Raw genomic sequence first — 14,337 nt, forward strand, 5'->3', positions numbered from 1 at the left:
AGGTTTCGGAGTTTCCTACTATAAAATGAGAGCGAGAGAGAGAGAGAGAGAGAGAGCATTTGCTTGATTTCTCATATTAATAGCATTGCTGACCCTTGTAAATTAAATCCATGATATACTATAAAGCATTAGATGATTCAAACTCGCTCTGAAATGAACAACTTAACCAAGTAAATAGCTTGAAAGAATGAGAAAGAGGTTGGTTGGAAATCATGCTCTACTGCAAAATATGGACAGCCCACAGTATATAAGTCCACCATCATATGATTCACATACGCTGTCCTAAAAAAAACTAGAAAGCATTTCAGTGTCAATATCTGGATATCAACTACTGACACAAAAAATAATGAGTACCTTACATATAATATGTATGACTACTAAAAGAATATAAGAGATGTGCTGCAGTTATGCTGTTCAAAAGAAATTTTTCAGCACGGAATTGGAATCTAACTGGATGCAACAGGCTTTGCCACAGCCCTCTTGATAGCCTCTGCGTACGTCCTGTGCTGATATGTGAGTGTGGATTCCAGCAAATCCCACAGCGATGTCTTCGGGTTCCAACCTACATTAAGATGGTCATTCAATCATGAGATCAATCTAGACCAGCGAAAAAATGAGTGCTAATAGGGTTCTAACTTCTTTTGTGGTGGTAAGTAGGGTTCTAACTTACCAAGTTGTTTGTTGATGATAGTCATGTCAGGAATACGTTTATCGCTGTCATCATATCCTTCTCCATAGAACTCTTTGGAGCTTACATCAATTGTTGGTTCCTCCAGCGCTGCCTCTCCTGATACCTTCGAGTACACCTGCAGATAAAGTCCATATAACAGTTAAAAAGACATGCAACTGCACAAAATCATATATTACTGTAATAAGCAATACCTCTGTCATCATTTCAGCAAGCTGCCTAACTGTAACTTCATTGTTAGGATTTCCTACATTGAAGATATGGCCATTGGCTCGAGCAGGATTTTCCTGTGGGAAAAGATGTCAAGACTTTGACTTGGAGGATTAAAACAATTATTGTAAGAAGGGATAAAAACGAGAGAAGGCTACACACAATCATCAAGAGAACAGCTTCAATGGCATCCTTGATGTACACAAAGGTTCTTTGTGACTGGCCACCATCAACAAGCTTTAGAGGCTCTCGGCGGAGGAGATTCTGCACCAGCATAACGAGTGTTAGTGATGGGATATTTAGACAATGGCCATTTTCATCAACCAATATAAATTTTGGTGCGTACATTACTGAAGCATGCCAAAACCCTTGGAACACCTTCGCTAGGACCATCAATTCCAGGAATAAAATCCATCCTCGGTCCAATCCAGTTAAAAGGTCTCACAATGGTGAACTCCAGACCATTTTCCGCACCCTCAGCTAGAGAACATAATACATGACTGTCAGAAGAAGAACGACATAAATAAGTTCGGAACATGAGTCAGTGAACTCACCATAGATTAGCCTCTCAATAAGTTGCTTTGCACATGCGTAGGACCATCTCTGCTTCTCAATAGAGCCAAAAATGCAAGGTGAGACATCTTCTTTCAGCACGTAAAACTCCGGCTCCTATTTCAGTGGATAAATAATGAATCAGTGAAGAGGATGGACGAGGATACACCATGGGCCAACAAGAAACAGTCTCAATTTGTATCTACTTTATTTGATGATATAAGTTGGTCATATGAGTAGTGCAACATGATATACAACCACAGAGAAATGAAACATGTAAAAGTCACTCTTGGGCAATTTTGTTTCAGATATTGCTGGACAAATTACTGTTACTCCACAAAAAAATAAATACATAAATCAAACTGCTTTTATCAGAGACTGCGATACATCATTTCTTGACTTGTTAGATTGATTGAAGTATTTCCAGTCAAGGATTGTTTTAGTGCGCTAGCGCAAGAAGCCAAGAAAGAATTTCTGCATTTTGCTTTTTATGCAAACTCTAATGGTTACAACCAAATTTAGTAGAATTGATCAATGGTTCAAATTCTAGTAATTTTAAGTCAAGTCAAATGTATTTGACCAATTCCTCATGTAATAAAGGGCATAAGGTATCATCAAATTCCTAGCTATGTCAGATCAAAGTGGATTAACTGAAAAGAAACTATGTCAAAGGGGCCTGCTAATGTAAAAGTTAAAACTCACATTTAAATTATGAATGAGATAATTAGTAAGGAAAATCAATTAGGGCACATCTAATGCAACGTACAAATTATCAACATCATCCTTTGTACTGAAAACTAGTAAAAAACTCACATTTAAATTATGAATGAGATTAACAATAAGGAATAATTGACTAGGCAACATCTAATGCAATATAAAATATTTAATGCCATCATTTGTACTAGAAATTAATATAGGATACTACAGACAAATGACTTAATGAACCTAAGAAGGTCAACTCTAAGCTAACATAAGCACCAAAATAATTGTCTTATAAAAATAATTTTCACATATATATCCCAATAAGTTGCTTTTGCCAATCAATCATTTGAAATAAAGGAAGCTGCACAAACAGCCTTCAATCCCTAAGTTTTGGTAATAACCATAAAAAAAACTACAATTAAAAACTACATGAAGAGGCACGAGTGCAATGTAGGACCCATAGAAATGTAGGAGCGATAAAACTAATAGGCTATAAAGCCATCGCATTGGCGCAAGGTTGACATTGGACACACACTTCATAAAATCGCATCAACCAAGCTATTACACCCCACTACTTGGTCTCCGCTGAATGGATTATCCTCCCTAATTAGTGCAAGGGTTTGCCTCAAATAATTTGCTATCCTTCTTTCCTTATTAATTCCTCCAAGTTAGTTTTGGTCTTCCCTTGGCTCTCAAATAACCTTCTAGCTGGATGAATCACCTCTTTGTACAAGTATACTACACGATCTTCATTGAACATGTCTCGACCATTTTAATTGATTCACACTTCTTGTCCTCCATGAGTACATTGGATACTACCTTAATTTCTGTATACACTAATGTTTCTATTGAAGAATGAGGAATATTACCCAGTTCAAACACTATTACTAACAAAGTGAAGCGTGGATTAAGAAAGTAGAGAACCATGACAAACTGGGATCTGATCCCAGTAAAAGCACCATTCGCAAGTGACTTCCAAACAGGTCCCAAGATGCTGCTCTGTAAAGATCTGTCACCACTGATAGGATAACAGCTATGGCAACGGCCTCATGTCAAATCAGGACAAAGAAAATAACATAGACACAGTAATAAACTATGACACTGCTACAAGAGACACATCTCCCCAGTGAACAAATTTATTCCTATTTTCTACTGTTTTAGGTAATCCAATAAAATAGATTATCCACTTTTTCACGGTAATTCTTAACATATTATTTTGGAGTGAGTACCATACTCAACCTGATCTATTGAATCCAGCTATAGTATCTTTTGATCCTACAACAACAATGTACCTCAAAATGTGGAAATAGAAAGTGACATCACCTGACGCAGAGGATGCTCTTTTGGAAGGAAACTTCCGATAGTCTTTCCATACACTTCGCAAGTAGAAAAATGAATCAGACGCTTGTTGTTCTCAGAGCAATATTTAACCTGCATTGATTAATAATGAGTACCGGACGCACAGATCTGAGATCTAGATCAAAAACCTTGAGATCCACAAGAACTTACCACCGGAAGCGCATCGATGAAATTGCTATAAATCGTATCCAGAGGACGCGTATTGTAATCCGCCGGGGTGCAGATCGCCGCCAGATTAATCGTCTGCGATCCAAAACACACGAGATCACACGAGATCTAATAAATTACGATAAGAAACAAGAAGCGGTGAGACCGGAGACCGAACCAGATCCGACATCTTGATGAGCCCCTCGAGGCGGGAGTCGTTCTTGATGTTGAGGCGGTGGAACTGGATCCGGTCCTGGTCGAGCAGGTGCTTGATCTTGTCGCTGTAGACATCGACGGCGAGCACGGAGTGAGGGGTCTCCGCCAGGAGCTTCTCGCATAGGTGGGATCCGATGAAGCCTCCGGCGCCGATCATGCAGATCGTCATGGGAGGGATCGGGTGGCCGTCGAGATCCAACCTCGCCATTCTCGGATCGATCTGGAAGAAGAGAAGGAGGAGGAGGTTAGAGAGAGATGGGACTTGGATCTGGAGAGGGAAATGGAGGGGGAAATGAGCGGTAAAGCTCTCACGTCGTAGATCTCGATCGAGGCGGAGTGATGAGTGAGAGAAGGGTGGGTTCGTTGGGATTGGATTTGGGCTTCTTTAATACCGTGGGCTGGGTTCAATTATTACTCGTTTAGTCTCTCTTTTTTTATTATTAATCTGTAATTAATTGGCGGCGTCGTGAACCTAATAAGTTGTGTCGATCCTCGTCGTTAATTGCATAAATAGGAAATAGACGCGTTAATAGTATATGTGGACATTCAAATTAGCTGATCCATCGTCATCTTTAAGAAAAAATATATTTACTTTTATTTTTCAAGAAATACTTATTTCTTATGTTATAAGTCTAATAAATTATAAGCCGGACAAAAAAAAAGCTAGTTATATTTATATATACATTTCTGTTGGAGATCCAAGCTAATAATTAAACGGGCCATCTTTTCACCACAATTTCACTTATAAAGTATTTGGCAATAAAAACATCTAGTTTTCATAGCTAGTCGATGAGTTTAGTTCTTTTCGACATACATATTACATACTCGAAAGTTGAGTAGTTGAATAAATCTGTAAATACACGCATACACAAAATATAGACAATTTTTTCTCTCATAAATATCTCACTATTATGCACTTCCCTACTTGTATGAGACAAGATCGATCTGGGGATATTATTGGATAAATATTAATAAACCAATCAGCAATTTAAATGTATTTCCTTACACGTATAATTAAAATTATTAAATACACATAATTGATGTATGACATACGTATCAATACGAATTGATCATAGACAGTGATAATAATAGAAAGTAAGAGAATTTTTTTTTCTTTTTAAAAATAGATTTGCCTATTATTAGTACTCTCGTACTAGTTAGTAATTAGGTGAAAAAATGTGAGAATTAACTTGGCTGCTAGTATAGCCCACTTAGTCTTATTAGTGTTTAATAATAATAATAATAATTAATAAGCGGCTAGTTAGTGCATTTTGATTGGGGGGTGGGGAAGGGGGGGGGGGGGGGGGGGGGACCCAGATGTGGGGAGTCCTAATAATATCTGGAACGCATGTGATGTTCGTGGGTGGCACTACTACTTGCACAAGCTGTCACGGCGTATTCCGAGCCGAGATCACCGACAACACCAACTTAATCTTTCCTGGAGGCTGGAGCATGTGATGTGACCCACTCTTGGGGATCTACTCTGCTGCCAGTTCACTCTCAATTCCTAATCCCTATTGCTAATTAAATCATTCATTTGTAATAAATTTTCATACTTCATCTACAGCGTTGGCAAGAATTAGTAATGATGCAGGGGGTTGAGCATAGCATTGGATATATCTTCAACACTGAGAAAGTTTACATAGATCTTCCACCGGTCCAAGAGCATGTAGCCTTGGAGTGGTTTGCAAGTTGGGCAAGATTTTGCGCCTGAGGTTTATTACGTCTGCTAGTAAAGCCTAGCTTGATCCAGGAGTGCTTAATTAGTGTGAGCTGACAATTTAGCACGACGTGATGTATAATCTAGTCCACGTTATCAGCTTGAGAGTTGTTTCGTATGGTCAGGAATCTTGCACATATCGTTCAGACCCTTAAGAATTGCCTAGGCTTCCCCCTACATGGGACTCGAGCAGTATTTCAGGAAGATAGATTTATCCACAGAGGAGCTATTCAGCGAAGGTCTGATGAATACACCAACACCACTGTGCTGCCCATTGCACCAAGCTGCATCAGCCCAACCCATACAAGCTGTAGAGGGATACAAGGCTAGCTGAGTATGATATCATTAGCTTGGTCGTCGGTGCACCCACTGTCGACATGAGACCTCGGAGAGAGTTGGAGCTCAAATACTACAAAAGACTCAAAGAAAGCACATATTCTTTAATAATGATTTATAATTGCAAAATTTAAGAAAATTAAGTATTAATTGTGACTTATAATTGCACGACTTGTCCTCGTATTTGGGATTATTATTTTATAGCTTTACCGTTTGAAGTCATATCAAAACCTTTAATTCAAAGTTGTAACAGCTCACTACAGTCGATAATTTTTATAAACTATTAATATAAAATAAGAAAAATATAAAGTAATTATATATATACTCAGTTATTTATTGTTGTAATCAAATTAGATGCACCAACGTTAAATAATAAAGAGATTAATAGATGATACTGAGAGAGAGAGAGGGGCACATACATATGAGAATATAGCAAAATCGATGATAAAGTATAGAATGAGAGTGGAGGAATTAGATTAAATTATATTAGATCGTTACTATTTTCATGGGGCTTGTAGTGCACTTTTTTTAAAAAATAATTTCAAATTAATAGAAAATCTATTCAAAATATTCTATCTCATTCTATAAAAAATTATCACATTTAGTGTTTATAAGATATAGAATGGATGGGGCAAATAGAATACAGGTGGGGCCACACTAATTAGTGTTAAATTTAAGAGGGGGCCAAATTAAAAAGCTTCCTATGAATTATAACTTTATAAAATTTCCCTTGATACTATTCTAATGCATTTTTGTAATCTAATATATGAATTGTAGATATGATAAAAAAGAAAAGGAATAATTTGTGTACCAAATTTAGTCTGGTAGTTTTGGGATTAATGGTATGCATCTGCTTTAGTACATTGGTTGTGGGTATTACATCATCATTGAATTAAGTTGTAGTCAGTGACCACTTTGTCATCTTTCAAACTGGTGGTAGGTTTGTCCTTCTTGGATTCATTTTTGTTTTAATTTTCCTTTTGTTTTAAAGATATTATGAGATTGAAAGACAAAGTATCATTTGCATGAAAAATCAAAGTAATTTTTGATTTTATAGGGTTTACTCACTTTTGGTCTTATTTTGCATAACTAACCAACTTTAGACAAATTAAGGGCCATTAGATTTTAGGTTTTTTTATAAATGCTGCATTAATAGATATAGTGTTTAACCCAACAATTATTATTTGGTTTAGTGTATCAAATTTTAAAAACTGGTTATAATTTTTTGGCACCCATTTGATCCAAGTAGATGCCAAAAAGACTGCATCTAGCTTAATTTGACTCATCTCTCATTTTAATTGAAATTTGATTTTCTATCTCATTTGAAATTTAATTTTTTTAGTTGAGAATATAGTCGCAGTCTTTTGATTCTAAAAAATACAACCAAATACTTATAATTATAATGTCAAAATAGTATTATAAAATACAACAACTAAATACTTATAATTATAATATCAAAATAGTATTATAAAATACAACAACCAAATACTTCTAATTATAATATCAAAATAGTATTAGAAAATACAATAACTAAATACTTATTTATCAAATATATTATTATAAAATACAACAAAATAAATGTGTGTTTAACAGATGCAACATTATAATCAGACAAACAATCAATTTATTTCTCTAGATACAACGTGTAGAGAAACATATATATTTCTTAATGCATATATATTTTTAAATATAAGAAATCGAACATCCCTAAGAAAATAGCTATCTTACTATATATATAATATTTAAAAAGATTTAATAAAAAAACTATCTTACTTTATAAATTTGAAAGCCACTATATATTTAAATTATTTTTGTGCATACATTGTAAATTGATTTGACTTTAGATCGAAAATATGTCAACCTATGTTTACGTATTAATATATAATTTATTTTTTTTAATTTAGTAGTTGATATCATACATAATAAGAAAATATACTTCGAACTACTCGAGTATATTGCATAGATGAATGAAATAAAAATGCTTAAAACTCCCTTTATTTTGATTTTAAAATCTAATTATTTATTTACTTTTATCTTAATCTAAATTTTCTTATTAAAGGTTATTAAAAAATATTAAGGATATTTTAAGTAAAATACAGAGGGTAAATGGTAAATATTGGTACAGTAGGGTGTGAATAGTAAAAAAGTTTAAGATGGAGTGTTTTAAATAAATTTCGTTAATTATTAAACGGACTCGTGATATCATTTCAATCTGGATAGCTAAAATAAATAACAGAGATTACTAGTCGTTTTTACTATAAGAATTAATTAGAACGCGGTCGAAATTATTGAAGCAACTTCTTGGTAGAAACTTGTCGGAAGTTGACTTCTTTGATGAAGGAACATAGATTTCTAGGGTTCCAATTTTAGGGGTTTTTAGTGGAGTGAGAGGGTTTATGGAGGAGAGAGGTGAGCTGATGAGCAAGGAGATGAGTCTTCTATAGAGGTTTGAGGCTGCTCTAGTCTCGAGGAAAGAGTGGGTTTCCCCGTTGGGTAGCAAAAGAAGGAAGCTTAGAGTATGGACGGCGTCCGTAGAAGTGGTGGTGTAGCGCAGCCGGAGGCTTCTGGTGAGATAAAGATGTTTTTTTTTTCTTTTTAATTTCGTTTATTTCTTGTTTCTTTGGGGGTAATTTTTTACGCGCTCAAGTCACTTGATGTGAATAATTTGCTGTCAAACCGCTTGATTTGTTCACGGTGGGGGAGATTAATGACACTTTTGAGAAGTAGTAGCCGGTAGTTGGTGGAAATGGTGGGTTGGGAATAATTTTTTTTTTCTGGGTTCTTAGTTTGAGATAACGGATTTAGGTGGAAAAGCACGAGGTTTGCAGGGAGTGTGGGATTCATGGCATGTAAAAGAGGGACTGGAGAGAGTAGATGTGATGAATGGAATTAGAACATTATCCAAGTAATCTGGAATTATTTTTGTTTTGTTTGTAAGATAGACAAATTAGTAATAAGCTTCTGACAATGCTTTGCTGTTCGCTTTGCTCAAGGGTGATTTGACCTGCAATTGTGCTCTGGATATAGTATCTGAATTGATGGTCATTTTGTCTGTGTATTCAATTGTACTTTGCATTAAGAGGATTCAATGCAATTCATGAACCACTCACGGTTCAGTTTTTGTTCTCATAAGTAGCAAGAAGTAAGCTTTTTCTTCCCACTACTTGGAGTATTAAAAATATCTTAAGTTATTAGTTTAGTAACTGTTCATCTGAGGAGTTAAACTTTATTAGCATGTGGGAGGGTATTTTGAGACACTTCACTGGATGACCTTTGGCTTCTATGAGTCTTAATGCATGGGGCTCGTGGCAATACAGCATCTTAGGAGGGAAAGATCAACGCGGTATTGCATCTATTTTTGGTGATTTTCTCTAGTGATGTAAACATGCATCACCTGCAAATGCTATACTCACTTTTTATTACCTCAGATAATTTGCATGCTTATGTACTATATTGTTGTGTTCAACTTGCTCTCTGTGCTCTAGATTCCTTTGCCTGAAGTGTCGTCCATGGCAAGATCATTATTCTCTAACAGATTTTATTCGTGACAGAAAACAAATGTGAGAACAAGCAGTGCCACAAAGAGTATCTCGTCATCCTTGCGGTTGTGAGTGGATTGATTCTTTTCATCACCCTAGTTGTCGTTATATGGCTCCTTGTGTGCAAGCGTAGTAAGAAGCGCAAAAGATCACGCAAGGTGTCTAGTCCATCATCAGCTGCATTAGTGCCTCCTCCTTGGAAGGTTTTCACCAGTGAAGAGCTGAGATCAATTACAAAGAACTTTAGTGAAGGAAACCGACTTCTTGGAGATGCCAAAACAGGTGGAACATATAGCGGGATCTTGCCAGATGGATCAAGGGTAGCTATTAAGAGACTGAAGAGATCAAGTCTGCAGAGGAAAAAGGAGTTCTATTCAGAGGTAGGAAGAGTGGCAAGGCTTCATCATCCTAATCTGGTGGCTGTGAAAGGCTGCTGTTATGATCACGGTGATCGTTATATCGTTTATGAGTTTGTTGCTAATGGGCCTCTGGATAGATGGCTACATCACATACCAAGAGGTGGTCGAAGCTTGGATTGGGCAATGAGAATGAGAATTGCTACAACTCTTGCCCAGGGGATTGCGTAAGTAAAAAGTCAAACCTATGATACTATGAATTTCAAATTAGATATGAGCCATTATATCTTTCTGGCTTTCCCTTTGGTATGAACTTCCGATATAATTTTGGTAATAATTATGGGTGCACGTGCATATTGAAAGAAAATTGACAAAAGTAACATCAGATAGATTTATTATTCTTGTCAAAATTTAGGCACTGTTAATTACATCATGCTGTTTGTTCTTTTTTTGTTGTTGTTTTACTTTTATATAAATGATCTCATGGTTTTATTTACTTGTAACAACTTTTTCTTTTTCTTTTTTATTACTTCCTGCATAACTTCATTATGCCAAAAGGCCCACAACTATACTTTCCTTATTATTATTTACAACATCCTAAAACAAATTGGTTATATCCTTCATGCATTTAGGACCTGAACATTGACTGCTAAGAAGCATAGCATAAGGGTTGTTAATGACAGATTCATGAATACTCACATTAAGATGGAGATGAGCTTTTGAAGACATGAAAATGAAACTTCAAGGATTGAACTGTCAGCAAGTTTTCCTCTCCATGTTTTCCATCACCTGTCTCCTTGTTTCTCTAAAGAGATATGCAAATAAGTTTTCTTGTGTTCAAATATTTCCTGGTAACAATTATATTATTATACTAGCGGCTACATTACACTTCAAAAGAAGTTATGTTGTAGATTAACCCTGGTATCAAGATGCATAACTAAAAAGACCAAATGACCAGATTCCTTCATTATCTTCTCAGATGTAATATAATTGTGAAAAATATTAGCTCTAATGCTCTAGTTCTTCTGTAATTGTTAAGTTCCCTTTTTATTAATATCAATGGATATCTTGTTCCACCGAGAAGAAACACTTGCTTATCATTTCAAGAAAGACATTGAAAAATGAAAAATATGCATTTGTTAAGAAGTTATGTTTCTTAGTTTCTTTACACTTTGCTTAGTCTTATTAATCTTGGTGATGTTCTATGACTTTATACGTAAAATTAAATTTAAGATATTTACTTAATAGATGTAAATTTTGTTGAACTCCATGGATAAGTGATAGCAGAAACATTATTATTAAAATTGAAACCTTCATCCACATGGTTAAATAAATGGTAATAGAGAGATGAGGAAAGGGTAGAACAGGAATGTAAGGGAAAATGGGAAGAGAAACTATCCCCTTTCTTCTGTTTCAAAAATCCTTCAAGACTGTTATAGAAGGCAAGCAAGTTAATTCAAACTTCAAACTTTATGCCCAGAAAACACTATTTAAACAATGCACACACCGTGCAGCCCCAATCCCTTACCGATTATATGAGCAAACAAGTAGAGGGTGGGGTTGCCACCTATACTGAGGGATCTGTTCAGTAGGGAAATTTGACCCTCTCTCAGTTCTCTTCTTTTGGCATGAGTTAAGTTGCAAGTCCAAAAAGAATAGCACATGACAAGAACAAGATCACCCCTACTTCACATTTAACTTAGATCATAAGATTCATAACTACTGAGATTTTCTAAGCTGGGGCCATTCTTTTCTTTGAATTCAATTAGCCCAACTAAGAGAATCATAAACTGAAAGCAGCTCATGTTTCTAGGAATCTAGATGCTTTAGACTTAACCATCATTTCAAAATTTCAATCTATCAAATCCTTCTAAACCAATCACACCAAGAAATAAAGCAAGAAACTCCTTAAATTGGCCCTGATCAATAGGCTCTCTTGGAAGCTAGGCCATGTATCTTTTAGATGTTGAGTTGCATATCTCTTCCTGGTATATCGTACTCTTTGGGAAAAAAGAGAGTAGTAAACCTTTACCAAAAAACCTCATTTCTATCTGTTCTTTAGTTCAATAATGCTTGAATATGCTTTGGACTGACTTGTAAATTGGCTCTTAGAAGGGAATTCTATAAACTCCGAAAGGCTGCTACAAATGAATATAGACCTAGATTATTTATTTAGCAGATTAATCTCCTCTATTGATGAAAAAAAATTTATGATCAGTTGCGTAAACTTTGTGCAGAAGACAAGGTTATTAAGGATACATCCATTTCCAAGCTAAAATCACTAAATGAAGCTAGTTGCTATGAGAATGAATGTGTTATGTAATCTATATACATATAATTGTCCAGAAGCAATATTTATTTTCTACTGTTTTTGATTCTTTATTACCTATGGCGGAAGCTCACTTTGACACTGAGGAGATTCCTACACTGTGATACAACTGGAGCTGGATCAAGTTGTATCGGAAAAAATAAATTTATTTTGAAAGAAAATAAAGTTTTTGTGGTGGGGTGTTTGAACACAGGGACCACATTCAAATGCACTATGCGAACGCTTACAAGCGTTCACAAATACAGAGAATGAGATTTGTGTGTTTGAACGGCCTCGAGCCCGTTCGAGCGCGCTTGTTCGAATACCTGCACGCGTTCGCAAATATAGAGAATGGGAAATCCGTGTTCGAACGGCCTTGGGAGCGTTCGAACGCACTGCGGCGATAACACTGTGTTTTTAGGATTTTATTTCTATTGTTTGAGTCCAAGGAGTGGTCTCTAAGTATTGTGGAGCACACCCTAATTGAGTTATGAGTTATGTTATAAAATTATATTTTCTTTTTTTATCTCTCTCTCTTTCTCTCCTTCTTGCTCTAACTTTTCATCGTCTCCTAACATTTATTGGTTAGATTTTCCTCCTCGTCTGTCGCGGCCATACTTTTTTTAGGAGCGACCTCTTCTTTTCCTTCATCCTATTCCTATCTCTCATCGCAATTATCCCCATCCACATATCATCTTCTCCTCCCCTTCCATCATCATCAAGATTTCTCTTCAATCCAAATAACCAATCTATCCCCATATCGGTCCAGTTCGTAAGACACTGTCCTTTGGATTACCTTAAATTTGCATGCCATTATAGAGTATCTACTGTTGGTTGTGTCTTGTAACATGCAATTTTGTGAATGTCTTAAGTGACTCCAACATTGTTTTACGCCTTATTTTTCTTTTTGGCAGACTGTTTCTGCTTTGTGCTATTTGAAATAGAAAATTCGATAAGATATGATTCTCGATATACTTGCTATTACTTCTCAAGAATTATTCTCAATGTTTGAAATAATTTTAGCTGTTCACTCTTCAGCATCAGCAAAATCATGATAATCTAGTAGCAGTCACTTGATTTCCCTTAGTATGAGGCATCTACGATACTAATATGTTGTTACTGTTGTTCTCTCAAATCCAGTTTTCTCCATGACAAGGTGAAGCCGCATGTAGTGCACCGTGATATTCGCGCTAGTAATGTACTCCTTGATGAAGAATTTGGATCACATTTGATGGGGGTAGGCCTGTCAAAGTTTGTACCATGGGAGGTGATGCATGAGAGGACTGTCATGGCTGGTACATATGGATACCTTGCCCCAGAGTTCGTATATAGAAACGAACTGACGACAAAGAGTGATGTCTATAGTTTCGGTGTGCTGCTTCTAGAAATTGTTAGTGGTCGTCGACCAGCCAAAGCCGTTGAATCTGTTGGCTGGCAGACTATATTTGAGTGGGCGACACCTCTGGTTCAATCTCATAGGTACCTTGAGCTTCTTGATCCACTCATTATGGACATACCTGAGGTAGGGGTGATACAGAAGGTTATGGATCTCGTGTACTCCTGCACCCAGCATGTCCCATCTGTGCGGCCAAGGATGTCGCATGTCGTCCACCAACTACAACAGTTGGGGTTGAAGGCTGCGTCTGAGCAGCCAAGAAGCGGAACAAGCACCAGTGCTGCCTCTCCCATGTTGCCATTGGAAGTGGAAACGCTTCGCTGAGCTTCCTCTCCATTTTATCTAGTAAGCTTCTTCCATAGCATACGGCTTTGTGTAGTTGATATGAGTCAGAGTCGAAAGATGATGTCTGTACTATGATAAGCAGCTAGAACCAATGTATTCTGTTACGCAAGTTAACAAATTGATGGATCTTTTGAATTTGTTGAACATACTTAATTTTTAGGTTGAAGCTCTAAAGTATATATTCAGGTGAATGTTTCACTCTCTACTAAAAATTGATATGGAGCTCTGGACTCGCATTTTTCTGGCTTTATGATATTATTAATAGCTGAATCTTGTAACCTTTATGATATTATTATGATATCCTTAATGGTTATGTTATCATCAAGCTTGCATCAAGCACTAGCACAGTTTATCTCTGGACGGGAAATTGCGGCAGCTAGATTTTTTTTTTTACTCTATTTTTTGTGCTCAAAATTTGCAATTTGCTCCTCTTTAGAGTGGAATATTATCCAAGCATAGAATC

The 14,337-nt window shown here is 36.2% G+C and overlaps 2 protein-coding genes across 3 annotated transcripts; one reads left to right on the forward strand and one right to left on the reverse strand.

Annotated features, from left to right (window-relative positions):
* Window positions 1-199: 199 nt before the first annotated feature.
* LOC140764907 (UDP-D-apiose/UDP-D-xylose synthase 2) lies at window positions 200-4,292 on the reverse strand. Of its 2 annotated transcripts, XM_073103767.1 has the most exons (10): window positions 4,187-4,292; window positions 3,837-4,094; window positions 3,662-3,754; window positions 3,476-3,583; window positions 1,453-1,567; window positions 1,245-1,378; window positions 1,061-1,162; window positions 883-975; window positions 671-806; window positions 200-562 (listed from the first exon to the last, which is right to left on the reverse strand). In XM_073103767.1, the coding sequence occupies exons 2-10, from the start codon at window positions 4,080-4,082 to the stop codon at window positions 447-449; spliced, it is 1,143 nt and encodes a 380-aa protein (XP_072959868.1). In that variant the 5' UTR covers window positions 4,083-4,094; window positions 4,187-4,292; the 3' UTR covers window positions 200-446. The 2 variants fall into 2 exon arrangements, with proteins under 2 accessions (XP_072959868.1, XP_072959860.1); XM_073103759.1 differs by having other exon boundaries at window positions 3,837-4,238.
* A 3,926-nt stretch (window positions 4,293-8,218) lies between these two features.
* On the forward strand, window positions 8,219-14,022 carry LOC140763221 (C-type lectin receptor-like tyrosine-protein kinase At1g52310). The gene is made up of 3 exons (XM_073101313.1): window positions 8,219-8,497; window positions 9,482-10,052; window positions 13,274-14,022. The coding sequence occupies exons 1-3, from the start codon at window positions 8,449-8,451 to the stop codon at window positions 13,851-13,853; spliced, it is 1,200 nt and encodes a 399-aa protein (XP_072957414.1). The 5' UTR covers window positions 8,219-8,448; the 3' UTR covers window positions 13,854-14,022.
* The last annotated feature ends 315 nt before the right edge of the window (window positions 14,023-14,337 follow it).

The sequence above is a fragment of the Typha angustifolia genome, chromosome 1, assembly GCF_048772165.1.
Source record: "Typha angustifolia cultivar Huaian chromosome 1, ASM4877216v1, whole genome shotgun sequence".
Lineage (NCBI taxonomy): Eukaryota > Viridiplantae > Streptophyta > Magnoliopsida > Poales > Typhaceae > Typha > Typha angustifolia.